Here is a 26,362-nt window from a genome sequence, read left to right as displayed (position 1 = left end):
GCATGAATTGAACAAGAACAAGTGAACTTCAAAATTAGAGCACATGACGATTAAGATAAACATGTTTATGTCTGTTTATATGCGTTTGAGAGAAATTTGTATTTACTTGGTTTTCTAGAAGTGAATCAACAAGGTACATCTTTGGTGTATTTTAACAAATATATAATTATAGTTTGCTAACTTACTCCTACAAACTAAAAGCATGTAAGTTGACCAATCCATTTGTATCTAACAAATATGCAGGATCCTCTGAACCTACAAGAGTACACTCAATTCAATGACCTAAAAAGCACCGAAGGGAAAATTTCCCCTTTGTTACCTTCAACTGCTCACAGCATAAAACCACACAACTAGATTCTTCTGAATCAGAGGTACTGCATCTTTAGAGCTCACAACTCTGCTACTACACTTTATTGAATAACCAGACTAGTTTCTGTACTACTTTAGTTGCTAACCAATTCCACAAATGAGAGCATCTCAGGAACAGAAAGAAATAAAAATAATTATTAATGCTGTGGAAGTGTTGACAATCACATATATTAGTTCCAAAACTTAACATCGAAGTCCCAGCCATAGATCAGGGGCCTACATTAAAATTAAAATTGCTAAAACGTGAATCATATTAAGTAGCTAAACTTGTGCAGAATGACCCAATGATAAAAAAGCATTGTACAACCCAAATAAGTTCACAAATGCCAATCAAATTTCATGAGTGAATTTCCACACGACTAATACACCCGGACATCCATCCAACAATGCGCAACTTCGTTCATACTTCATTCAGAATTCCAACATTACCTAGAAAGCAAACCATATAACAGTGAATTAGACCCATTATCTTGAAAATTAAATGATATGAAGTACCTGAGTGGTTTGGTCAGTGAAATCGTTACTGATGCAAATAATATTTAGTGCACTGGTTTGAGGAGATAAAAAATTGAAGGGAATGAAAATTAAAGGACACGACAAGATTTTATGAGGACTAAAATAATGTGGATTTCAGCTAATGTTTGGCAAACGGGGTAACTTTGTTATCAACTGACTTCTATGCTGTAAGAGTGCAAGAAATGTGAGAGGGTGGTTTATAAATGAGCAGCAATTTATTTTTCACATGTCACATTCATGTTGTACTTGTACCAAACAAGTGTGAAGCAACTTCAAATTCACAACATCCAAACCTCAAGTTCACCTTTTTTTAGCACCAACGAAAATATAAAGAGCAAATCTAGAACACTACAGACCAGGGGCAATGCTAATATCATATTCTGAGATAATCTTTTTCAACAATTCCTCTAGTGAAATCTCACGTTAGTTCCACTAGATAACTATGGTCAGTCTTTATTATTAGTGAGGCTAGCTAGAATTTCATTAGATAATAGTCTCTAAGAGTGTGAAAGATGTCGCTAATATTTCTAAAATGCCAATGAAATTGCACAAACAGTTAACCTATGTGTTTTTACAAAAGATGAGAACAGTTGTCATTTATTGTGAAGCCTTGACGCAGTTTAAGTTTTGAAAGATCATACATAACTAACATCCAAATTTTCCTAACAAGCTGCAAGCAAAAGAAGTCTCAAACCTGTATCACTAAAGACCACCTCCTTCATGCTCACTGTTGCTATGACTTTGCTATACACAAATTACCGTTGGAATGAGATAGAATAGGAACCAGTGTTTGGATCTTTGACAGCTTTAAAGTTGTCCACACTCATCCCAAAGCGGCCCAGGACAGAATTGCCCATATCTTTCAGTTTTGCTGCATTAAGAAAAAACTCTATCTAAGCAAATGATGATAGTAAAATATACCCTATCACTAGTCACAAAATAAAGCACTTCAGCACAGTCTAAATAAACTATTCAAAATTCATGATAGCACGTTGCCTTCATAAAACAGAATAGTAAATATTCACAGCTAACCAACTTGAATAAAAAAGAAAGAAAAAATCAAAACCACCGTGCAAAACTTGCACTCAATGCTTAACTGCCTAACAGAAGTAAATCATACAAGGCTTAGAACATAAGCAGAATAATGACACTGAATGTTCAACAAGCTAACAGATATATACCAAGTGAGGCTTAATCACACAAGGAAGCCAACTTCATGCTTAACCATTTTGCAGAAGCCATCTTCATCGTCAGCTGAGACCAAGGCTTAACCACCATGTAAGGTAGAAGTAAAACAAACTAGTATCATCAAAATTTAACCGCCCAAAGCAACATGTAACTTATCAATGTTTAACCACCAACGGACAAAGCAAATAATGTCTAAATAGAAATAACTAAGTCATCAAAAATAGCCATAATACCAAAGCAACATTTGAGATCATGACGACTTCAAGAACTTTGTAACATAAAGGGATCTTTGAGGTAATATGAACACGATACACACATCTCACAATAGTAGATTTGTGGCACCCAAACATAGTATAGAAATGATATTGACAATCTTTTGGCTTCAAAAGCCGATGATAATGATGACAAGGAGAACGTTGAGGAGCCTCAGTCGAGGTTGATGAGGTAGTCAAAGAGAAAGGAAAACCACGTCACAGAAGGATTGAATCTGAACTATTCAATGAGATCATGAATGTGTTGAGTGTGTTTGATCATGTGGCTCTAGAGAAGTGGATAGCAGAAGGGATTGATCTAACCAAAGATGAGGTGTCACATGCCATGGTTTATCTTTGAAGGCGAAAGATGTTTAGAAGAGTTTTGCAAATCTCTGAGTGGCTTGAGTCAAAAAACCAGCTTGAGTTTCTTGAAAGATATTATCAAGTCACATTGATTTAATTGGCCAAAACCATGGCTTAGGCAAGGCAGAGGTTTACATTGAGACTATTCAAGAATCTTGTAGAAGTGAGATTATGTACAGGACTTTATTGGCTAACTGTGTTAGTCAGAACAACGTGAAGAAAGCATAGGAAGTTTACAATAAAATGAACAATTTGGACTTTCCTATTACAGTATTTGCTTGCGATCAGATTTTACTTTTCAACTAGAGGAATAACGAGAAGAGGATAGTTGTTGTATTATTATTGATAGAAAATGAGAATATCAAACCTTCTCTTACTTCTTCAATCTTAGTAGACACAAAAGGCAAGTCAGAGATATTGATGGAATGGATCAAATTGTTGATAGACCGAAAGAACAAGACGTTGAACCAAACATTAAAACACAGGCTGTTTTGGCTAGGCATTACATCTCAGTTGGGCTTCAAGATAAAGTTGAAACCTTATTGAAGGAGATGGAAGCTGAAAACATAAAACAGGATTGTTAGCTACTCCAAATTTTGCTTCCCATCTATGCAAACCTAGGAATTGTGGATGAAGTGGAAAAAATTTGGAAGGTCTGAGAGACAAACCCTTGGCATGACGTGTATTTGATGGCAAATGAAGCTTGTGGAAAGTTGAATAAGGTTGATGAAGTAGAGAATTTTTTTGAGGCAATTATAAGGAAATGGAAGCTTTCTTCCAAGACCGGCTATGAACTATTGAAGGTATATGCAAATCATAAGATGCTAATGAAGGGTAAGGATCTTATTAAGCATATGACAGATGGAAGGTGCCAAATAGGCCAACCGACTTGGGATGCAATAGTGACACTCAATGTTCAGGCCGAGGAAGTGGAGAAGATAGATTTTGTTCTTCCGAGGGCAGCCTAGTAGAGCCAGATGAAGCCAATGTGTTCTGCCTGCCTAACTATTTTGTAGCACTATGCTAAGAGGGGTGACATTCATAACTGAAAAATATTGTATAGAATGAAACAAGCTGATTATCCATCTATTCCAAAGATGTACCAAGTTCTAGTGCACCTATACAAATGCAAAGGTTCCAGTCTATGGGATTTGGGACAGGTTCAAAGTTGATAGCATATTAACCAATAAAACTTTGCAAACTAGTTGATTCAGGTTGATATATTTACGAAGGATCCCGTCTTCAATTTTCTTGATTGAGGAAGAACTATATCTTTGGTTTGAAAAGTTTGTGCACATGCTTGAAAAACTCTTTAGCAGTTATTTCTGCAGAGTTTTTTTGTTATTGCCTAATTTGGTATTTGTCTTGTATTGTATCTTTCAAGTTTTGGCTGAAACTAAACTTTTAAAACAAGATGCTTGATTATTGCACTTTCGTTGTGTTATTGAAGAGTTTTGTAACTTGAATAAATTGTGGTTAGCAACATGTTTTGCTTAGGAGCAATAGGGTTGCTTTGCATTGAAGTAGCAAAATTGTCCCAACTCAACTATTTTTACTTGATGAAGGTTAAAAAAATCCTCTTCTTGGATTCTAACCAATTTCATGATGTAAACCATGCACATTAGTAAAGAAGGGTTTTGATTAGGGTTTTAGCTCTTCCATCACTGCTTCTTCAAAACCACCCATGTGATCTCTGTCAAGATTTCATCCTTCTCAGAACTTGAGGGTATAATGTGAGAACTTCTTTTGTTAAATTTGTGCGAACTAAGTGTGAGGAAGAAGAGAATGATATCCTTGAGTCTCATGGAATAACATATGGTGGATTGTTATTGTGGAATAAATGTTTTCATTAGGGGAAAAGTGCATCACTGGATTTTACTGGGTGGAGACATAGACTTTCTTCTAGTAGAACCAAAGAGGATGACGATTTGTGAGGATGAGTTAGGCTTGCATTCACTTCTAATATGGTATCAGATATCCTAATAAGGTTTGTTAGGCCTATCGTGTCAATAGCGAACCACTCATAAATATCTAGTCTCATACACAAGATGTCAATACCCCAGAGTGAGAGGTATGTTGCATATCTCAAATCAAGTAGAGATAAGGTCAATTTATGAATATATATACAAATGAGGACAATCCTCACCAAACCGAATTTTGTGAGGATAAAGTAGGCTTAAAATCACTTTCTAATGGATACTATCTTAGAATTTAGGCTTAGGGCATAAATGGCTAAAAAATAAAGAAGAAATGATAAGCTATGATATTGATGCTAATATAGAAGTAGCAAAGAGAAGTGATGACATCTATCACCCCGTATTAAACTAAGAATTTTAGCTTTGATCTAACTAAAACTAAGTAGATCCAGCAGAATAAACAAAAGGCATATGCCATAAAGCCAATATATATTTTAGCTTTGTTCTAAACTATAAAAATAACTTATATAAACTAGCCAACCCTTCCACTTTTCCTCCAAGATTCTCAAAACACAAAAAACCATATGTGTCCATTACATAGAATACAAACAGAATACCATTACGTGTTCTACAGGAAGGTAATATCTGTTCAAGAGAATAAATGCTGCTATGAAGCAAATTGAGATGCACAATTCATCTGCATAATCACACTATCACTCACAATCAAGCAATCAACAAGTAGATCTTTTAATTACGTGAGCATTCTAAATCTTTATATCTTAACAAGGCCATTTGACATAAGAATTTATTACAGATACGGACTTGTTTGACTAATAGATTTAAATATTGCTTCACCTTGAACCATTTTAGAGCAAGAAAACAATGCTAAGAATTGACAAGTAACTAGATGTACACATGAACTTCATAGTCCACAATAAAAGAAAATAAAAAACAGCTGAACAGAAGATATATCTTGGGATCAAGCCATGAAGTTTTGTAGCAAGTGTATGTTAATAGGCATACAAAAATACAGGTAATGCAATGAAGCAAGCCTATGAACGACCTTAAAGAAAAACAAAATTTATAGATATTAAAATATGAAGAGAAAGACAAAATGAGACTCACCAATCATTTCCTCCTTCATTTTTTCCCGTTTTTCTGCAGCAAGTGGCTCTAGGCGTCGAATAGTTTTCCTAGCTTGATCATTTGAGGGATCAATTTCCAAGATCTTTTTCATATCTGTAATTATTTAAAAAAATGGTGGCAGGTAAAGAGCTGGTTATGAATGAAGACGAAGAAGTGTAAGAATCAGAATGCTATTGGTGTGTGAAATACACAGCATGCACTTATTCATCAATAACCAAAACATAAATAACCAAAATTAAGGGATAATTATAACAACCTCCCTTAGGTGTGTACACATTTCTTATTTTAGAAATCACACCTCCCTTACTTTCCTAATTGCAAAGAGCAATAGAGTAGGAACATGATAGAAGTAGGGATGGTAAATGAACCCATTCCCGTGAATATTATCCAAACCCATCCCAATTTTAACAGAGAACCCACATTGACTATGTATGGATATTACCCAATTTCTTCAATTAGGTATGGAGATGAAGATGGTAAGTACATAGCCGTCCTCGTTCCCTCCGTCCCCCATCTCCAATTTAAATTACTAAAATACCTTTAATTTAGTATGTAATCAAAAAAACATATATGAACTTTATTTTGGTCCTTAGTTTCGTAATATGTAGTAAAAAATACATATATGTCATCAAAACACCTTTAATTACTCTTTTTTTTTTACTCTTATATAATTGTTTGACTTTTATCTAATTGTTATTTGATACTTTTCTTTAATATTTATACAATTATAATTTCTTTCTTGATATTTGACATTGGAGAAAATGTGTATCCTTTTCACATTTAATACTTGGCAACATGATATCTTATTTGCTATGATTTTTATTTTTTGTAGAAAAAGATTATTAATTAATATTTGGAACACTAAAAGAGCGAGTGCGAGCATGGTACAGGTATACCCATTTCCTGATGGGATGGGATAAAAATCTCATATTCATTCAGTATGAGAATATGGATGAATTTTTACTTTGGGGAGGAGGAGAGAATAGTCAAACCAAATTCACTCTATTGCCATCCATAGACAAAAGGTAGGGACACAAAGTAAGCTAGAAGAAGTGCCAAATGTGATAAGTGCAAACCCCAGAGGAGGTTGGTATAATTACCCTCTACCCTATTGTAAAATTTGAACTCACCAGCAATAGCCTCTTCAAAATGCTCGAGCTTTTCATGAGCTTCTCCTCTTCTCACAAAAGCCTTAACGTACACAGGATTCAGTTCTAATGCTTTTGTGCATTCCTTAATTGTGTCATCATATTTTCCCTGTGGCATATTTGACAATTGTTTAAGAAAAGCAAGCAAATAACAAAGTGGGCACAAAATTATGTCAGGATAAAAAGAAATGCTAAATCATGTTATGGCTTTATATGGGATAAAAAATTATCAAATGATAGCATACATGTCATTAAAAAAATTAAGCTGAAGGAAAGAATACAAGAATAAAGTATCTTGCTTCAATTCTTATTATCTTATGATGAAGTTTGTTTTAACAGAATCCCACTTGATTGAAGCAGATTGGGATCAGGTTTTGCTCATATTTATTAAATGGGGTACTAATATGTAAGTACATAGCCGAGCTAATTTTGGCATATTAGTATCTATCCCCAAATTTGAACTCTACAAGAAGCTAGGTTGATACTTAATGCTCATCAACATATATTTAACTGTTTCTAAAACATGTGGAATTGCTTATGGTTGTGTCATAATAATACTCAAATTTGTATGGGAGTCTCGTTTCCTTTAAAAATTATTATTGTATTAAATATTACGCTTAACCTTCCCTGTAAAGTTCTGCTGTTCAATTTCTACTAGCAGTTAGCTTTGCAGCATAATTTGCTTTTTCTGAGGTTGTGCTTTCCCTCTTTCTCTATCATTTATTTAATTTAAAAATAATGATGCTTTGTATTGAGATAATAATAATAATATTTTTTAAATAAAACATAAACCACTTAATTTTTAGTTTTGTTTCTTCAAAAACAGTATGAAATAGAAAAACAAAACCAACTTTTTACAGTTTCAACCATTAACTCTGAACTCTGAAAATGAAAACATAGAAAGGTCAAGGACCATAGCTAGACCATTATGCATAAGCCATAGAGGAAAAACATTAAGTTCAATACGTCATCTCGTAGACGTGAGGAAGAGCATAACATAAGAATGTGATAATAAATGCATTAACAGAATAAAAAAAGGCCATACCAATTTCAGAAAGCACACACCACGGTTCGAATGGCATATTGACCGTATGTCCACAGATGAAGGTGTGTCTGGTGCTACTTGTAGAGCAACTTCATACTGTGATAACGCCTCTTCATACTTCCCATCTACAAAAAGCTTGTTGCCTTCTAACTTTGCTTCATTTGCATGATCCAATGCTTTCTATGACATAAACCAACAGCGCTCAATACTCTCTTTACATGCACAAGGCTAAATATACAGTTGTACACCAATTTCAGAGTTTCCTAAATTTAAGTGTCAGAGTATCAAAATAATTTTTTTCCTGCGCATAACCAAGGCTCTCCAATATCTTCCTCATAGAACATGGGAATGAGTAGTTAATCACTCATTGACCACATAAGCCAGGTTACAAAAGAAGAGAGGTGCTAGTTAAACATTATGTAAACACTTATATCACACCCTCTGCTACTAGTTAAATTTATTCAAAACTGTAAAATCATGAGATGAGAGTCATTAAACAAGGTGCAATGCCTTCACAATTATGTTTTGCGATCCTCAATCACCTTAGGTCAAATATACAAAATATAGCATTTTCATTATACAATCCAGTGAATTAGTTACAAACTAGTCGAGATTGCTTTTGCAGTGATCATTCCAAAAAATCGACAATTTCAGCGTAAGTGTAGCCATCCAATACATGAACCAAAAACCTTTAGAAACCTTTAAACCACTTCAATTAAGCCCATTGTTTCAATTAGAAAAACGTAATTATCAAAGAAGAGAATAGTTCAGCAATCAGAAGGGTCCTAGAAACAAAACCCTTAAGTTCAACGCATAATCACCTGTCTCGATTCCTCTTCGTTGATCAAGGCATTCTCGGGGGACTCTTCAGTGATCAAGGCCTTCTCGGGGGACTCTTCAGTGATCAAGGCATTCTCCGAGGATTCAGTGGTGCTCTGAGGAACATTGTGTTCAGGTTGTTGCTCAGTCTGCTGCTGCCGTTGGTGTTCCTCGGGGTGTTTCTGCTCCTGTTGTCTGGCTGCTCCACCATCTCCACCGTCATCATCACTGGCGAGATCAGCCTCGCTGGCCGTTTCGAAGCCATCGGAAGCGTCGTTGGCAGCGCCGGCGGCGTTGGAGGGACTCGCATTTCGTTGCTCGCTCTCTTCCTGCTCTATAACCACCATCTCTGGAAGGTTCGCTTTGAAGGACCTGTTTGGATCAGCAGGAACCAGAAAATGGGATTCTTTGCCGCAGTAGAAATACGTGTGAGCTTTCTTGATACGGTGGCGTTCGCACGGCGACTTATGGTGTGGGTGTTTCTAGAACCAGCGGAAACCAGAACACACCGTTTTGCGAAGTTTGATTTTTGTCCTCTTCATAAACATTTGTGGTTGAACATGAACATGAACCGTTTTTGCACCTAGGTTTACGTAATTTTTCTTTGGAAATTAAGAAAAATAACAGTCATTGATGTTTAAAACTTTTTTTTTTCGTTTAATTAGGTCGATTTTAAAAAAGTATACTATAAAACTAATTTATATTTGAGGAATTTTATGAAAACAAAGTTATGAGGTTATGTTTTTTGCTTGATTATTATTCTATAACAACAATAATAATTTATTTTCTAAAAATGTTTATTGATTTAGATCAATTTAATTGATAATAAATTTATAATTAAAGCTTTTAAATTTATTCGAACTTTTAATGTTATCGGAATCCATCTGAATTAAATTAATTAAAATGACTCTAAGTTTTAGATTTAAAATTAATAAATCCAAAATATAACAATGGCGTGATTCTATATATTATTAATTATTATATATAGTATAATATTATATATATATAATATTTGTATTTATTATTTAGTTTTTAGAGTAAATTGTAATGAAAATAATGTTATTTACATCTTGTAATGACATATTTGGGTGAAATTTAAAATGAATTATTATTTTCTTAAATTCGAATAAGGTGTGTATGCATAAAAATTAGATACTCATTCCAACTATATTTTTATGTATATAAATATTAAATAATTTGTGGTGAATATGTCAAAGTATTTTTAATATTTTTTTTCGTGTGTTGTTGATGAACATTTATGATTGTATTTATTCAAAATAAGAAAAAAATAATAAAAAAAAATATGAATGAGTCTCATTTGTTTCATCAATTTGATAGATATCAAAGAAATAAAGTAAAAGCCACTTTGATACGATAAATTTACTCTTTATGTAGAATCACATAAATGTTTCATATATAATGGGGGCTCATGCTACATGTTCTAAGTAGCAATATTTTCAACAACACGTAAAAACTCATTTATTATTTTTTTGAAAAAAATGATATTTTATAATTTTAATTAAGTATCCAAAACAATTAAGTATAAATCATAATTTTGTTTTGCATGACCATGATTATTTTTAACAACAGACTATATAAGATATAAGAGTTTTGTGTAACCGACAATACAACATTATGCAAATGTTTATGTTTTGTTTGTATGATACAATATATTTGTTTAATGATACATAAATAAAAGTGAGTTAGTCTTATGCTAAAATGAAAAAACACATAAATGGTTATTTTTTGATGCAGATAATGTCTACCATTTTTAGATGCCAGAAGATATCTATTAAATAAAGGACAAGTCACATAAGAATAATCTCTTGAATAAAGAGCTAAAGTTATTTTTCTTCACAAAATTCTTGAATAAGCATTATCAACTTTGGGTAAAAAATTGTTTGTTTTGTATGACATTGCAGTTTAAGGCAAATTAAGAATATTCATAATGCGGAAGGAGAAGATAAGTACATCATGTTATTAGGATGTTTCACAAAGAATAAATAAGCATTTATTGTTGAATGAAGTGCATTTAATATAACCATTATTATTAAACTCTTCAAATGAAAGAAAGACATTAAAAAAAATTTAGTTGTTCGATAACCAAAAATGATCTCACAAGAGTTATTTTATCAAATACTATATAAAGCAATTGAGAAGAAGAAAAATAGAGAGTACATTGTACAATGGCAAAACATTGCTAAATTTTTTAGCCAACACAAAGCTTTAAAAAATAATATTGTTCGTGTTCAATGAGCAAGTTAGAGAAAAGCATTAATCTACATACATTAATAGACAATCAACTTTTGTAGTGACTAAAAGTGTAATTAGTGATCACCAATCATGCTAACTATTTACCTTAGCCAAAAGTGGTTTTTTGGCAATACTTGGTTATCAACCTAGAGTAGTTATTGTTTAAAGAATACTTTCTTGATTCAAACATGACTTATAAAAGAATAATAGGTTAAGCTAAAAGTGACTTTTTGAAATAATACCTAAACTAGGTCAACTTAGAGTGGTTAAAGATGAAAGAATACTTAAGTGGAGCAAGAAGTAGCTTATGAAAAAATATTTGATCGAGTCGGGAGTAACTTATCAAAAGAAAGGAATAGTCAAAGTAGATATGAGCCTAAACAATATTCAAGAGATTAATTGGGAGTAGTTACAAGCCTAAGCAATACTCAAGGGATTAACCAGAAATGAGTCCAAAAAATACTCACTTTTTGTATTTCATAACATTAGTAGTGAAACTTTGTCGATTGATTAAGAATTGGATGTAGTTTGTGTGATAAGATGAATTAGTATAAAAATACAAAGTGCACTTTTTCTTTCTCTGTCTCTTTGTTTTGCGTGTTATTTTTATCTACACTAACATAGAATGCAGATCATTATAAGATTACATGTAGCTTAAATGTTCCTATGTTAAACAAGTAAGTCAGTCAAGTTGTAAAGTTTCATCAAAAACAACTATAATCAAATGATTGCTTAATTTATAAAACTATTGTTTGAATACTCCTATCAAACAATATTTGTAAAAATTGTCAAAAAGGATGTTTAAAAGACAATTCAACCCTCCTTTCTTTTGTTTTTCATGTTTTTCACAATTATCATTAAAGTGACTATTCTTCCAAATCTACTTAAGCTACTTTCTTTAAATTGTTGTGTTGGTTGAAGTTGTTGTTAAGAATAAGTTGATATATTTGTCTTCACTAAAAGAAGTTGAGCTTGGCATGAGATAAGACATTTCATGTTATATTTTTCCTTGTTATGTAGTTAGTGATATCAAATTACATTGCAGGGTAGATGAGATAGCTTTTAATGTTTAAAATACTTTAATTACATTAGGTGATATGGATCTTGTGTTTTAGTCATGGCTTAAAGTGCTATGTATACCATAGTTGAACATATGGTTGGCATAATTAATTATTTGATTGATTTGAAGATTGATGAAGTATGACAAATTTAAAAAAATTATTTCACGATAACTCATTGTTCAAACTATGAAAGGGTTAGTAAGTTTGAAAAATATGCAAAGTGATATAAAGGATTTTTTGGTTCTATTTTTTTTTAATCAATAGTTGGTTAGGGAGAGGTACAACTACTATACAAGTTCTTTGTCTGTTTTCAGTTATAGATTGAGTTAAAGTGAACACAAATGGGACAACTTTTGGGTGTCCACGTAATGTTGTTTGTGTTAGGCTGTTTAGAGGTAGTAGGGATAAATATATTGAAAGTTTCTCTTTTTTTTTTTTTTTGAGAGTGTTGTCTTTTATATGTTAAGATAATAGGGCTAATTTGGCCATTGAACATTTTTAGTTGGATATAGGAAGTTTTGGTTAAAAACTAATTTGTCTTTATTATGTAAAGATATTGTTGGATATTCAGTTGTTCTTTGACGGGTTAGAGGAAAATGGAAAAAATTCGTACAAATATATAATCAAATAGAGTTTAAATATTCTCATATTCTTTGAAAAGTAACTATTATGTCAGTATTTAGATTATAAGATTCATAATAAGTTTGTTATTGTTGATTTTTTTTCTTTTCATAATAGGTTTCATTCAAACTTCTTATATTTAGAACTCTTTAGTTCTTTGGTATGAAGTTTGCATTATTGTATTTTTGTATATAGTATGGTTTGGCCCAATATTTTTTTGTTATTTTTTTTTTCTTTAATAGATCTTGTATATTATCACAATAATTAGTATGCTTTGGTTATCATAATAATTAGTATGTTTTGAAATGTCAACAGAGTTATATATTAGGATTTTTCTAATAATGAGTTTACTAAAAATAAGTAAGAATTAAACAAAACTAGTTGTTTGCATAAAAAATATATGATAAAAAATATAATATTTTACATTGACTATACATATCTATTGAAGATTATTTGTTGACGAGTGTTAATTAATGATTTTTTTACTAACATGAACCTAGTTACTTTTTACCAATGTCAATCAATATTTTTTTTATCGATGACAATGAATCTATTTTTTAAATAAATAAATTGTGAATTTGTAATTAATCTTGATAAACGTTATTTTTTATAGTTGACATCATTGAAATTATTTATTTACCAAATCAAGACTATTTCTTAGGTGACGCTTATCAAAATTTTCTCTACCAATATCGTTCAAATTATTTTTAATTGTCAACCAATATTTTCAATTAAAGTCTGAAAAAAATGTTTTATTATGTTACATGGTGGTAATTTCTGTATTTAGTAGTAAGTGATATTTTACTGAAATTTAATTAACTTGAATCCTGTTATCTAAATGCAACATTAGAAGATTTAAAAAATTTGAAAGTAATTTAAAATTCAGTATATTTAAATTTTCAGAAAAATTATAAAAATTTTTCAATTCAATACTCTGATTTTTTCTCTCTTTTAGATTATTTTTTCTTATTTCAATGGCCATACTCAGCACGATTTTAGGTTGGGTTACAAGTAAAAACCCATTACTCCATGCTCCTTTAGCATTTGGGCTCCCTCTTTGCCGTTAATTTAATAGGGGTTTCTACATGTACCTTCAATATTTCTTCAGCACCTCCAAAGATTCATGTTCTTTCATTTATGTTCTTGGAAAATTAAATAAATAAAAAAATTAATTAAGTAAATGCAATAATTAAACAATTATGAAGTGACAAAGTTAGTTGGCTGCCTGAATTAATTACCAATAGTGTTTTATATACTCTGGACTCCTCTCTTCATTCACTTTCACTTGCACTACAATTCTTTCACTTTCACTTTTTCACTTGCACTGCAAAAGAAAAAATTTTGTTGGTGGTTTAGATGTGAATTTTGCAGTTGAGGGTCCACTCGTATTTCACCATGCTTCATTTCTTCTCAGAAAAATGTACGCGCATTAGAAGATAAGTTTATGTTTGAGGTAAATGTTATAGGTGAAAAAAATAAGAAAAAATTGAGCTGCATTTTTAATATTTCATGTTACGTTTTACGGAAGTCATTTTTCATGCAACCATTTACGAAAGTCGACTTCTGAAATCGACTTCCGAAAGAGAAGTGAACTTGTGCGGAAGTCAAGTTATTTTTTCCATATATGGAAGTCGACTTCCGGAAGTGTATATGTAAAACGGAAGTCGACTTCCGGAAGACACAAATTATTTTTTCCCTTATACGGAAGTCGAATTTCGGAAATGTATGTGTGAAACGGAAGTTGACTTCCGGAAATGTATGCGTGAAACGGAAGTCGACTTCCGGAAGTGTATGACTAAAACGGAAGTGGACTTCTGGTAGTGAAGTGAAATTTTTTTAGTGTTACGAAAGTATACTTCTGGTCTTTAAGTGAATTTTTTGCAACGGAAGTCGACTTCCGGAGAGTTTTTTTTTTGTTATGGTTAGTAGCTTTTTGTTGTGGTGAGTAAATTTTTTCCACCTCCGTAGTAAGATGGTTTCTCTTCTTTTTCACTTTTTCCACTTCTTTAGCATGCTTTCTCTTTTCTACCATGCTTTCTTTTCTTTTTTTTCACTTCCGAAGATGCTTTTAGACTAAGTGAAATTTTAATTTAGTTTTATTTTGTAATTTTGTTAGAGTTTGAATAATAACATATGTTTTTATTTATTATTTATTTATATTATTTATTTAATTTTTATTTACATGAATATTTCTTATTTGTTTATATATTTTTATTGTTATATTTTTGTGTGTTTTAATTATTTTTTTTTTAAGTTTACTATTTATTTATTTATTGTGTGTTTGTTTTATATTGGCACAAGACACGGTCTGACAGATGACAATGCATAATTTCTCCCAATCGGATGAAGCCACGGAATAAAGTGATATTCATAAGAGGACGAGCAACCCGATGTGTTGCGTAGGTGTTCCAAATGACCCCATCGTACGTAAGTGCATCCAATTGTGCCCTAACCTCAACCAAAGTACAATTCAGTCTCGGTGTCACATAACGCTTCACCTGAGGTTTCTGTTCATCATAGTTATCCAGTACTTGCTTCCTTCCCAATCCTAGGAAGTGCTCATATATCCAACTCTACAAACAAATGCAAAGATTTTTCAACAATGAAACAAAAAATATGACCAAAGTAAAAAGTTAATTTTTGAAAAATACTTTTGTACCTGTAAAAGAGTAAGATATCCAACTAATTGCTTGGTGTGGGCAAGGCTGGCATCGCTAAGTTGTTCATAAAGATGTGTCAATGCAGCAACTCCTCATGCAAACCTTCCACAAGACTGCAGATCTGCAAACATATTGAGGTACAAGACGTTGATGGAGGAAGCGCTCTTACTCACAAAGATGTTGCAGCCAACAAGATGTAGCAGATACGCCCGTGTCGCAAACTACCACTGCTAATTGTCACAACACTCAGTGTAGACGTCTCTCAACCAATTGAGTCTTACATGGGGACCGCGACAATGATTCAACTCAGATGACACATTTGATCGTTCAACGCCTAAAAGATCAATCACACACTCAAGAGTAACATCAAAGTCTAATGCTTCATTGCTTAAAAGCTCTCCAACTATAGGCAAATGGAAAAGGACAAAGACGTTGTCTAATGTCACACTCATCTCTCCAAAAGGAAGATGAAAGTTGTTGGTCTCTCTATGCCACCTCTCAACAAAAGCTAGTATGAGACCCTTATCAGGATATTCATATATTATATCACATAGTGGCATCAACCCCGAATTTTGAACAAATGGCTCAACAACTGCATGACAAACTCCGGATCTTTTAAATTTCTTGCCATGGGACACTAACTTCATGTCCACTCGGTCCTAATAAAAACCATTACACAAATATTTTAAATTCATCCACCAATTTCAACAAATAAATTATTAAAGTACAATACTAACCTAGCCATCCCAAATAGGACATGCAACATGATCAACAAATCCGATCAACAAAGACGTATCCTCGGGTCCTCTAGGAAATCCTCCTAAAACATCTTGGTCCTGCCCTGCAACAACCTCCTCATGGTGAATTATATTTTCTTGCTCCTCATGAATATTAGTATAATGAGTTGATGATGATGGAGCAGCTTCTCCATGACCAGTTGATGAACCAACTTCTCCATGAGATGATGGACCACTCTCTCTATGATGACCCTTACCTCTTTTGCGAACAGATGCAGTAGGTCTCTGCCTAGGCTCTTGCTTAGAAGCCTCAGCATGTGAAGAACTTGAGCCACCACGATGTGCTCCTCTTGTCCTAGCCATGTCTGTAATTAAAAATAAAATTATCCAAAATTATAAATAATAATAAATATAAATTTTCAAAATAATAATTAATTATTATTATTATTATTCAAAATTATAATTTATTTTTATTATTCAAAATTATAATTAATTATAAATAAAATTAATTAATATTTTAATTAATTAAATTAAATTAAATTAATATTAAAATAAATTTAAAATATTTTTTTTCAAAATTATAATTATTTAAAATTATATTTACTCAATAATAAAATTAATTAAAATTAAAATGATTCAAAATCGTAAATAACTAAAATTTTAATTATTCTAAATTATAATTATTTAAAATTATAATTAATTAATATCAAAAGTTATTTACATTAAAATTAAAATTAAGTACAAAAAAAATTACAAACGAAAGTCGCCACGTCATTACGGAAGTCGAAGTCACGCCTACGGAAGTCGCGTCTTCTACGGAAGTGAAGCGTTCTACGGAAGTCAAGCCACGCCTCTACGAAAGTCATGCCTCTCTTACGAAAGTCACTAAATCGTTATCTCTACAGAAGTCACTTCAACACGAAAGTCATTTTTAACTACGGAAGTCAACTTCCGGTATTGATGGCTTACAGAAGTTGACTTTCGTAAGTGCCATTTTTAATGTTTTTACGTGACCTACGAAAGTCCACTTCTGAAACTTGTTCTTCTTTACAGAAGTCCATTTTTGTCACTTGCGAAAGTCGACTTCTGGTTTGTGTGGTTTACGTTTTTCACTCACAGATCTATACTCGAAAAAAAAAAATGTCTATATACATCATTACAGCAAAGCAAACATGGTAAGAACAATAAAAAAATTAAAAAATTAAAAAACTACAACATGAGGATATGTTTACCTTACCTGTTAATGCAGAGGAATGGCGAAGGAAGAGGGAGAGTAGAGCAAAAAATAGAAAGTAGGAGTGGGGTACCTTAGAGAGGAGAGTGAGGCAGATGAGATCTGGGGGTAAGGTGAGCGGCGACTAGGGTTTAGGTTAAAGGAGAGTGAGACATTAAATAAGAGATAAAAATGAGAGATTGATGGATTTAAAATTTTAAAATAGTAAAAGGGCAGTTTTGGATTTTAAAAAAATATTGGGGTGCAGGAAGAAAAGCCCATTTAATAGGCACCGGCTTTACAATTTGTACTCTTTCAATTGTATCCCCATAATTATTAATCACAGCCCTAAAATTACTAACATCACCTCACACTAACATGAAAAGAATAATATACCCTTTCTCACTATATTCTATCCCAATTAAATTCAATTCTATTTTTATTCATTTTCTTCATAAATAAGGTTATTTAATATATTTAATCACACAAAGAAAGATTTAGATATAGAGAGAGAGAAATTGGTAGGGGTCATGTGCTAATGAGACATAACACATTACATTTTAGACATAAACAAATAAACCATGTGATGTCTTTGAGAAAGGATAAGATGTAGCATTGAGTTGGAATCATGATGTTTGGAAGAGAAAGACAACTATGGAGGATTGTTATTATTATTGTTATTATCCAAAGTGTTTCTTTAAATTTAAAGAGAAGATGTGATAACAAAGAGAGAGATTCATTTATAATCTAAGTTTTATGATTGTATTGCATTGTTCCCTAACCACCCAAGCATCTAAGAGTTTTAACATGTATTGGATGTTCTCTCTTTTCATATTTTAAGATACATGCAAACTCAACCATTTATTTATTTATTTTAGAAGTTTACGAGAAAAGCGCAATTTAGTCCAATTTATTTTTATCTAGATATGAAATATTTGTTATTTTTATTGATAATTAGTTTTTAATGAAAAACTTGATTGATTATCTACAATATGTTCCTATTTTAACCTCATTTTTATACTAATAAAGTTTAAATTTGAAACCTTATTCAAAATATTTCATTTCCCTCAAATCGATCATTTGAAACCTTAGGTCATAACCTTATTGAATTTCTTGAAATAAGTTAATAAAAATATATATTTCTTTTAAACTGCATAGGTCACATATACTAAATACCCGAGAAAAAAACATAAAGACCTTAAATACAGATTAAAATAGTTGAATTTAAGTTTAACTTGATTTTACATAATTGATTTGACTTTAATACTACAGATTTATGAACGAATAAAGTAATAAAATTTAAATTTAATCGATCATAAAATTTACACCTATCTAATATTATAAATTAATTTATTTATCTTATATTATAGAGTAGTCTTATCTATATTGATCAATAGTTAAGGCAGAATCTCCCCTGATCGAGTTTGAAATTAATTTTTATTCATTAATTATTTGATTTAAAAATATGAATATTAGTTCTATATAGCTGTTATTGTTTAAATTTATGAGCAAGCATCTTAATTATAATGTTACTTTGAACCCAATCATTAGCTCCAACCAACAATTATCTCTCAACAATGTCTTTCAATAATCAAACTTACAATTCAAGACGACGCTACGTAGACACCACATATGAGATGTTCCACTGCAATATATATTCTGATTTCCAATATAGATAAAATATCTCTCATTAAAGATATTTGTTAAGTTAATCTATTTTTTAATTTTATATAAAAAAATATCATATTTTAATTTTATTAACGATATCATCTCGTTTAGTATAAAATTATTATGCGTTAATTATATTTTTCGTCTTCAAATTATTTTAAAAAACTGTATTTTTTTCATAAACTAAATTATATACATATTTTGTTCACGTATTTTGTGAAAGTAAAATAAAATATCTTTTCAACAAACTACATATATGAAGGTTAAACTGTAGTTTATTGTGGAATTTTATTTGTCATATGAAAAACATTTCATGTAACGTTTGCTACGAAGATATTTTACATAATTTTCATAAATTATAGTGAAAAAATATATATAATTAGGAAGAAATACAATTTTAAAAAAGGTTAGAGACGATCAGTGGCGGAACTTCGACAAAAAATATAGGGGTGCCAAATTAGATTTGTTATATATAATTTGTTTTTACTTAGAAAAAAAAATGCTCTTCATCGTTTCTCTTCATTTCCTCTGCTTAAAACAAGCATACATAATAGTAGAATTCAAAAAAAATATTACTATCATTCACTATTATATCATTATACCAAACCATGAATACCATTTTAGATAAGAATTTTTTTTCATCTCTATCACATACCTTCCTCTTTAAAAAAAGAATCAATTTTTTTTATTTTTTTATCATAATCTTTCTAATATAAATTTATCACCCTTCGCCTATCTAAAAAAAATAAAATTTATATTCACAAATCACAATTATCATAGTGCAAAACATAACAAAACTCATACCACTTTAATTAAATAAGCAACATGGTATAAATTCAAAACTTAAAAAAATTACCATAGGCATCGAAAAACACAAAATCCCTAAAATTTGGGAAAAATTATAATTAGGGTTCATACCAATCTCATAAAAGAATCCCAAAAATCATAATTAGGATTTATATTAATTTGAGATAAACTTAATTTGGGAGAAACATCCTAAAAAGAATAATAAATTTAATATACATAAATCATATATATGTGAGAGATCATGCAAGAATGTATACTTCAATCTCTCTCTCAACCTCTATTTTTCAATCTATCTCTTTGTATTTATTTTTTTTCATACACTTTCATGATAATTTATATGGTGGAAAGATCTTATAGCCAGAAATAAAAACCCTAATCTTTTTTTATAAAGCAATGTTTCCATTAAAATTTTTTATTTTATCTCTTATTATAATTTTTCGTAATATAAACTTAATATAAATAATATATAAATATAATTTTAAAAAATATATAAATATATATAAAAAAATTCAAAAGAAAAAAAATTGGGGGAGCCGTTGCTCCCTTATGTCACAATGTAGTTCCGTCCCTGGAGACGATATTCGACCCTTATATTATATAAAATATTATCAAAATTTATAAATTAATACGTATTATTAAGTAAAGCTTTTCAATTTTTTACTTCATATTTATAATTTTTAATTCTCTAACTAACTTGAAGATATATAAATTTTAATTCTAGATTTTGCTTATTTTTCATCAAAGTTAAAGATTATTTTTTGTTATTATTTAGACTTTCGTTCATAATAATGAAATATTTTATCCAATTATATATTTTGATGTTAAACATTCAATTTTCGCCAAGAAGAATTTTGAAAATACATGTGATAAAAATCATGTTTAATATGAAAAAAATAAAAGGGAGGAATATTGTTGTGCATTTCTATACCTTTATATTGCAGATGTTGTGTTTATATAAACATAATACATAATACAATCATAATCTCTGTAATAAAGTCATCATTGAATACAATAAATAATATAGGTAATAATTGATAATGATGGTTGTACATATGATAAATAATACACGGGCATAATATCATGGATATTAGAATAATATTATTGACATAATATCTCTAGTATTGATTCTAATAATTAGAATCACAACTTTCTAACTCCCTCTCTCAAACTGAGGTGACTCAGTCATACAAAATTTGTCTCTCAAAATGTTGAACCTTGTGTGTGTGAGAGGTTTGGTTAAACAATCTGCAATTTGATCCGTTGTTGGCATATAGGCTATTATGACTTGATTTTGAAGCACTTGATAATGAATGTAGTGGACATCTATCTCAATATGTTTAGACCAAGCATGCATCACTAGATTGGATGTCACTGCCTTAGCACTGAAGTTATCACACCATAAAACTGACTTTTTAGGCATAGGAAATTTCAACTCATCTAGAAGTGATCTGATCCAAGTTACTTTTGCTGCTAGGTTAGCTAAAGCTCTATATTCTGACTCAGTACTTGACCATGACACCACTTTTTGTTTTCTTGAGGCCCATGAGATTAATGTCTCTTCAATGAAAACACACTGCCCTACTATGGATTTCCTATCATCTATGCTAATGGCCCAATTTGCATTAGAGAATCCAACTATATCAAGATCGGTTGAGGGTTCTTTATGAAGACAAAATTTGTTGTGCCATGGAGATATCTCAATAATCTTTTTATTCCTTGCCAGTGATCCATGGTTGGGGAACTCATATATTGGCTGAGTTTGTGACAAAAAATGTTATGTCTAGTCGAGTGTTGGTCAAATATTGTAATGCACCTATAGCCTGTCTGTATAGTATAGGGTTAGCAATAAGTTTTCCTTTAGTAGTGAATTGTTTTCCTGTTACCATTGGTGTAGGGCAAGATGAAGCTTTTTCAATATTAAACTTTTTTAGTAGATCTCTAATGTACTTTGTTTGTTTAAGGTACATTCCACCAACATCTTTGTCTACTTCAATCCCCAATAAGTAGTGTAGAATGCCAATGTCTTTGAGAGAGAAAGCAATAATGAAAGTCTTTAAAGAATTATTGTTGCTCCTTGTAATTATTATGTCATCAACATATATGAGAAGGAGTATGATATGATCATTTTCTCTAAGAACAAACAGTGATGAATCAATCTTGGTGTTTTGAAAGCCCCATCTCAATAAAGTGTCTTTCAACTTGTCATACCAAGCCCTTGGTGCTTGCTTCAGTCTGTAAATTGCCTTGAAAGCATGTATGATTATTTTGCCCCTGAAATGGTACCAAAGTCCAAGTATGATTAGTTGTTAGAGCTTTAAATTTTGCATCCATGGTTGCTTTCCATTTTGGACTCAGTAGAGCTTCATTAACATTTTCTGGTTCCTTGTCTTATGCGTTTGTTTCTGAGAGCCCTATATATGGAAGTTTTGGCTTGTAGATCTTTGTCTTGCTTCTAGTTTACATTCAGTGCGTGTTGTCCTATTGAGTCTGTTGGTTATTTTCTTCTATTGTGTCTTCTGGTGTGTCATTTACATGTGAGGTTGGCTCATCTGCATGAATAGAGATATCATTGAGCGTTGGTTGAACATCATTGACAGCTAAGTCACCATGAGTTGGTTGCTCTTCATTGAAAACTAATTCACCTTCTTGATGATTGACCTCCCTGTGAGTTGATTCAACTGTGTGGCTTGTAGTGGTACCTGCAGGACAAGAAGGAAGAACAATAGGAATTGTTCCAGTCAGTGTTTTTAATGAATTTCTTGTGTCAAGAAAGCCATAATGTAAAGGAAAGTGATTCTCATTAAATACCACATGTCTTAAGATGAAAATTCTGCCATGATAATTGAGGCACTTATAACCCTTGTGAGATTTATTGTATCCCAAGAATACACAATATGTAGCGTAGAATTGAAGTTTGTGTTGATTGTATGGTTTAAGACAAGGATAGTAGGCACAACCAAACGACTTTAGAACATCATAATCAGGTTTCTTTCCAAATAACAATGAAAAATGACTTTCATTTGGGTTAACTAATGAAGGCAATCTGTTGATGAGATAAACTCAGGTAGAGAAAGCTTCCCACCAGTAGTGAAAGACATTTTAGTTTGTGCCAAAAGTGTGAGCCCTAGTTCAGTCACATGTTTGTATTTCCTTTCAGCTCTACCATTTTGCTGAGAGGTATATGGGCAAGACATTCTAAATTGAATTTTTGATTCAATGGCTATTTTCTGGACAGGTTTAAACTCACATCCACCGTCACATTGAAGAGCTTTTATCTTCTTGTTAAATTGGTTTTCAACCAGGCTTTTGAATTGAATGAAAGCATGTATTGTTTCCGATTTTTGTTTTAAAGAAAAAATCCAAGTGAACCTAATGTAATCATCAATGAAAAGAACATAGTACTTAAAATTAGAGGGAGATAAAATTAGGGCAGGTCCCCATACATCATTGTGAATCAATTCTAAAGGTTCCTTAGCATGAGAGGAAGGGGATTTAAATGGTAACAAGTGAAGTTTTCCAAATTGACAAGCTTTACAAAATGAAAATTGATCACGTGATGATGTCTTGACATTGCAATTCTTCAACACCTTTTCTAAGACTTTATTGTTGAGGTGTCGAAGCTTTCTATGCCAATTCTCCTTTAGCGACATGTAGACACATGGATCTTTATTGACTTGAGAGTTGACACTTGAAAGTTGGTATAATCCATCTCTAAGTTTCCCTCTTAGTAGTATTCTTCCTGTCAATTTGTCCTTCACATAACAATCGTTTGTATCAAATTCAACAAGGGCATTATTGTCAACAGTTAGCTTAGATACACTCAACACTTTTTTTGTTATTTCTGGAACATATAGAACATTATGCAAGTCGATGTTATTCAATTTGGTTGTGCCCGAGGCCAATATTTTCAATCTTTCACCATTTCTAGCTAAGAGAGAAGAAGTCATACTATTGTTTTCATTGAGATCTTGAAGTTTCTCATTTTGATGGGTCACATGATTGCTAACTCCATTATTAAAGTACCATTCATAGCTCTGATTGTGGTAGGGGCAGACTATTAAAGCACTATGATTTTCTTTCTTGTTGTTTTCAGCATTATGATTTGAACCTGTGTATGACTTATCATAACGATAAAATCAATTCACTACTATATGTCTGATCTTGTTACATACCTGACATATTGGTTTAGATCTACCTCTTCCTCTACCTCCTATAAAGTTAGAGCCCCTCTAATTACCTTGTGTCCCTGGTTTGTTGCTTATTTTGGTTGCAAGGTTTGATGAAGTATTCATTGAAAGATTATTGAAATTGTTCAGCTGTTCTATATATTATGCTTTCAAAAGCCAATAATTGGGCTCGTAGATAAACCCAACTAAGGTTGATTTGATTAGATAATTTCACCACCACTAGGTTGTAATCAACATCTAGTCCATTCAACGTTTGAATCATCAAATCTAAGTTAGAGATTGGTGATCCTGCCAGCTTTAATTTATCAGCAAAGTTCTTCATTTTGAGAAGATATTGATCCATCTTCATTTCTCCTTTGCGAGTGTTGTGAAATTCTTGCTTAAGGTAGATTGTCCTTGATTTTGTGTGTGCACTTGCTAGGCTTTGGGCTTCATCCCAAATTCCTTGGAGGTTTCACAATGCAACAAATATGTTGCAATATTAATGGCCATTGAATTTCTTAGCCACCCTAGGAGAGCTTGATCTTGTGCAATCCACTATTCATAGTCAAGATTAGTTTTATGAGTTTTGTCACTTGTAGTGACAAACGGTTCTAGGCATTCTTTTATTCCTAGTATGTAGCCATCAAGTTTGCAACCTTTTATCAATGGAAGAACTAATGACTTCTATAAGAGATAGTTATCTTTGTCCAACCTGACAGAGACAGTTGTGGGTAGGTCATTTTTGTGATTTGTGTTGGCTGCGGAAGATATGATTAGATCGAAAGCCTTACAATAAAATGGAGGAATATTGTCGTGCATTTCTATACATTCATATCGTAGATAATGTGTTTATATAAACACAGTACAATATAATCATAATCTCTATAATAAAGCCATAATTGAATACAATAAATAATATAGGAAATAATTGATAATGATGGTTGTACACATGAAAAATAATACACATGCACAATATTAGGGATATTGGAATAATATTATTAACATAATATCTCTTGTATTGATTCTAATAAGAATCACAACTTCATCTAACTATATGAATTAAAGTTAACAATATTTTCAAAACAACAATATTAAATAATGTTTAACTAGTTTAATGTTTTATATTTTAATCCAATAAATTTAAGGATTAAATATGTTTTGTCCCTTAACTTTTAGTGAATTTTGGAATTAATCTATTTTGAAACTTTTGACCAATTTAGTCCTTCATCTTTTGAAATACGTGGATTTAGTCCTTTTAATCAAATTTTGTTAGGTTTATTTGATGTTTCGTACGCATTTCAAGATTGTATTTGAGTTGTTTATATTGTTTAACACATTTTTTCTTTAATGTTAAGTCAAATACTATTATGAAACGCACTTGAAATGTCAAATAAAGTTAACAAAATTTGATTAAAATGACTAAATTCACATATTTCGAAAGATAAATGACTAAATTAGTCTAAAGTTTCAAAATGAACTAATTCTAAAATTCAGTGAAAATTAAGAGACCAAAAACATATTTAACCCTAAATTTAAATATACGGTTTTGTCCTGTATTTAAATTCCAAGGAAGAATGTAATAATAAGGAGAAAAAAACTCATTTAAAACATAAATTATAAAAGAGGCAAGTTGTACCTTAGTTAAGTTCCGTCCTAGATAATATTTGTTAATAAATGATGAATGTTTATAAGAGGAATTCATGAAAAAAATACAATATTAATAAAACATAAATTTAATTTATATAAGATATTAGTATTATATTGAACTCAAATTTTAAAACTATAGACTTTGAGTTTGTTTAACCTTTTTATTTTTATTCAACGTAAAATTTGAACTTATATTTAAATTTTAACCATTAAATATGATTTTCGAAAAATACATTTACGATTAACGTTTTAAAACCCGTTGTGTTATATGTGACTGAATGTCTTTTTCAGAAAAATAATAATAATAATAATAATAGTACTATTTGTCGTGAATATTTATCATGCAACGAGCTGTTTTTGTAAAATAAATTTCCTTTATGAATTAGAAATAGGTTTAAGGTACATAAATAAGAAGATCATCAGCGTCAAACTATATTTATAAACATATTTGACTTAATAAAATACGTGATTTAATACTCTTGTTAATTTACTATTGTTAGATAATATGCATAGAAGTGAATGTGAACAAAATTTTCGTTGAAAAAAAATGATAAGAGAAAAAATAGATAAAAAAGTATACACATGTTCATCACCTTCATCCCTAAATTAAAAGTTCTTTATTGTAACAAGTTTATTTTACTGTCGTCTTCGAAAAAAAATGTACTTAGAAATTTAAAATTATTTTAATAAAATTAAGAAATATACAATATTATTATAAATAAATCACAAATAAAGAATTAAGAAAAAAATAAACAAATTGAG

The 26,362-nt window shown here is 31.0% G+C and overlaps 1 protein-coding gene, 1 long non-coding RNA gene and 2 pseudogenes across 3 annotated transcripts; 1 reads left to right on the top strand and 3 right to left on the bottom strand.

The window, feature by feature from the left end:
* Positions 1-480: 480 nt before the first annotated feature.
* Positions 481-9,306, bottom strand: TPR1 (Tetratricopeptide repeat (TPR)-like superfamily protein). The gene is made up of 6 exons (XM_028074122.2): positions 8,767-9,306; positions 7,946-8,125; positions 6,883-7,009; positions 5,732-5,845; positions 1,580-1,756; positions 481-798 (listed from the first exon to the last, which is right to left on the bottom strand). The coding sequence occupies exons 1-5, from the start codon at positions 9,109-9,111 to the stop codon at positions 1,641-1,643; spliced, it is 882 nt and encodes a 293-aa protein (XP_027929923.1). The 5' UTR covers positions 9,112-9,306; the 3' UTR covers positions 481-798; positions 1,580-1,640.
* LOC146886111 (pentatricopeptide repeat-containing protein At1g80270, mitochondrial pseudogene) lies at positions 2,326-3,949 on the top strand (annotated as a pseudogene).
* A 5,689-nt stretch (positions 9,307-14,995) lies between the features above and the next one.
* On the bottom strand, positions 14,996-17,471 carry LOC114186188 (uncharacterized). Of its 2 annotated transcripts, XR_014994733.1 has the most exons (4): positions 17,334-17,471; positions 16,097-16,461; positions 15,359-16,018; positions 14,996-15,272 (listed from the first exon to the last, which is right to left on the bottom strand). It is a non-coding gene; the product is annotated as an uncharacterized LOC114186188 (long non-coding RNA). The 2 variants fall into 2 exon arrangements; XR_014994732.1 differs by having other exon boundaries at positions 15,359-16,461.
* A 6,024-nt stretch (positions 17,472-23,495) lies between these two features.
* LOC146886110 (uncharacterized) lies at positions 23,496-24,772 on the bottom strand (annotated as a pseudogene).
* Positions 24,773-26,362: the final 1,590 nt, after the last annotated feature.

This window comes from Vigna unguiculata, chromosome 5 (genome assembly GCF_037176805.1).
Source record: "Vigna unguiculata cultivar grain cowpea cultivar isolate G323 ecotype 2 chromosome 5, ASM3717680v1, whole genome shotgun sequence".
Lineage (NCBI taxonomy): Eukaryota > Viridiplantae > Streptophyta > Magnoliopsida > Fabales > Fabaceae > Vigna > Vigna unguiculata.
This window is presented reverse-complemented; position numbering and strand designations above follow the sequence as displayed.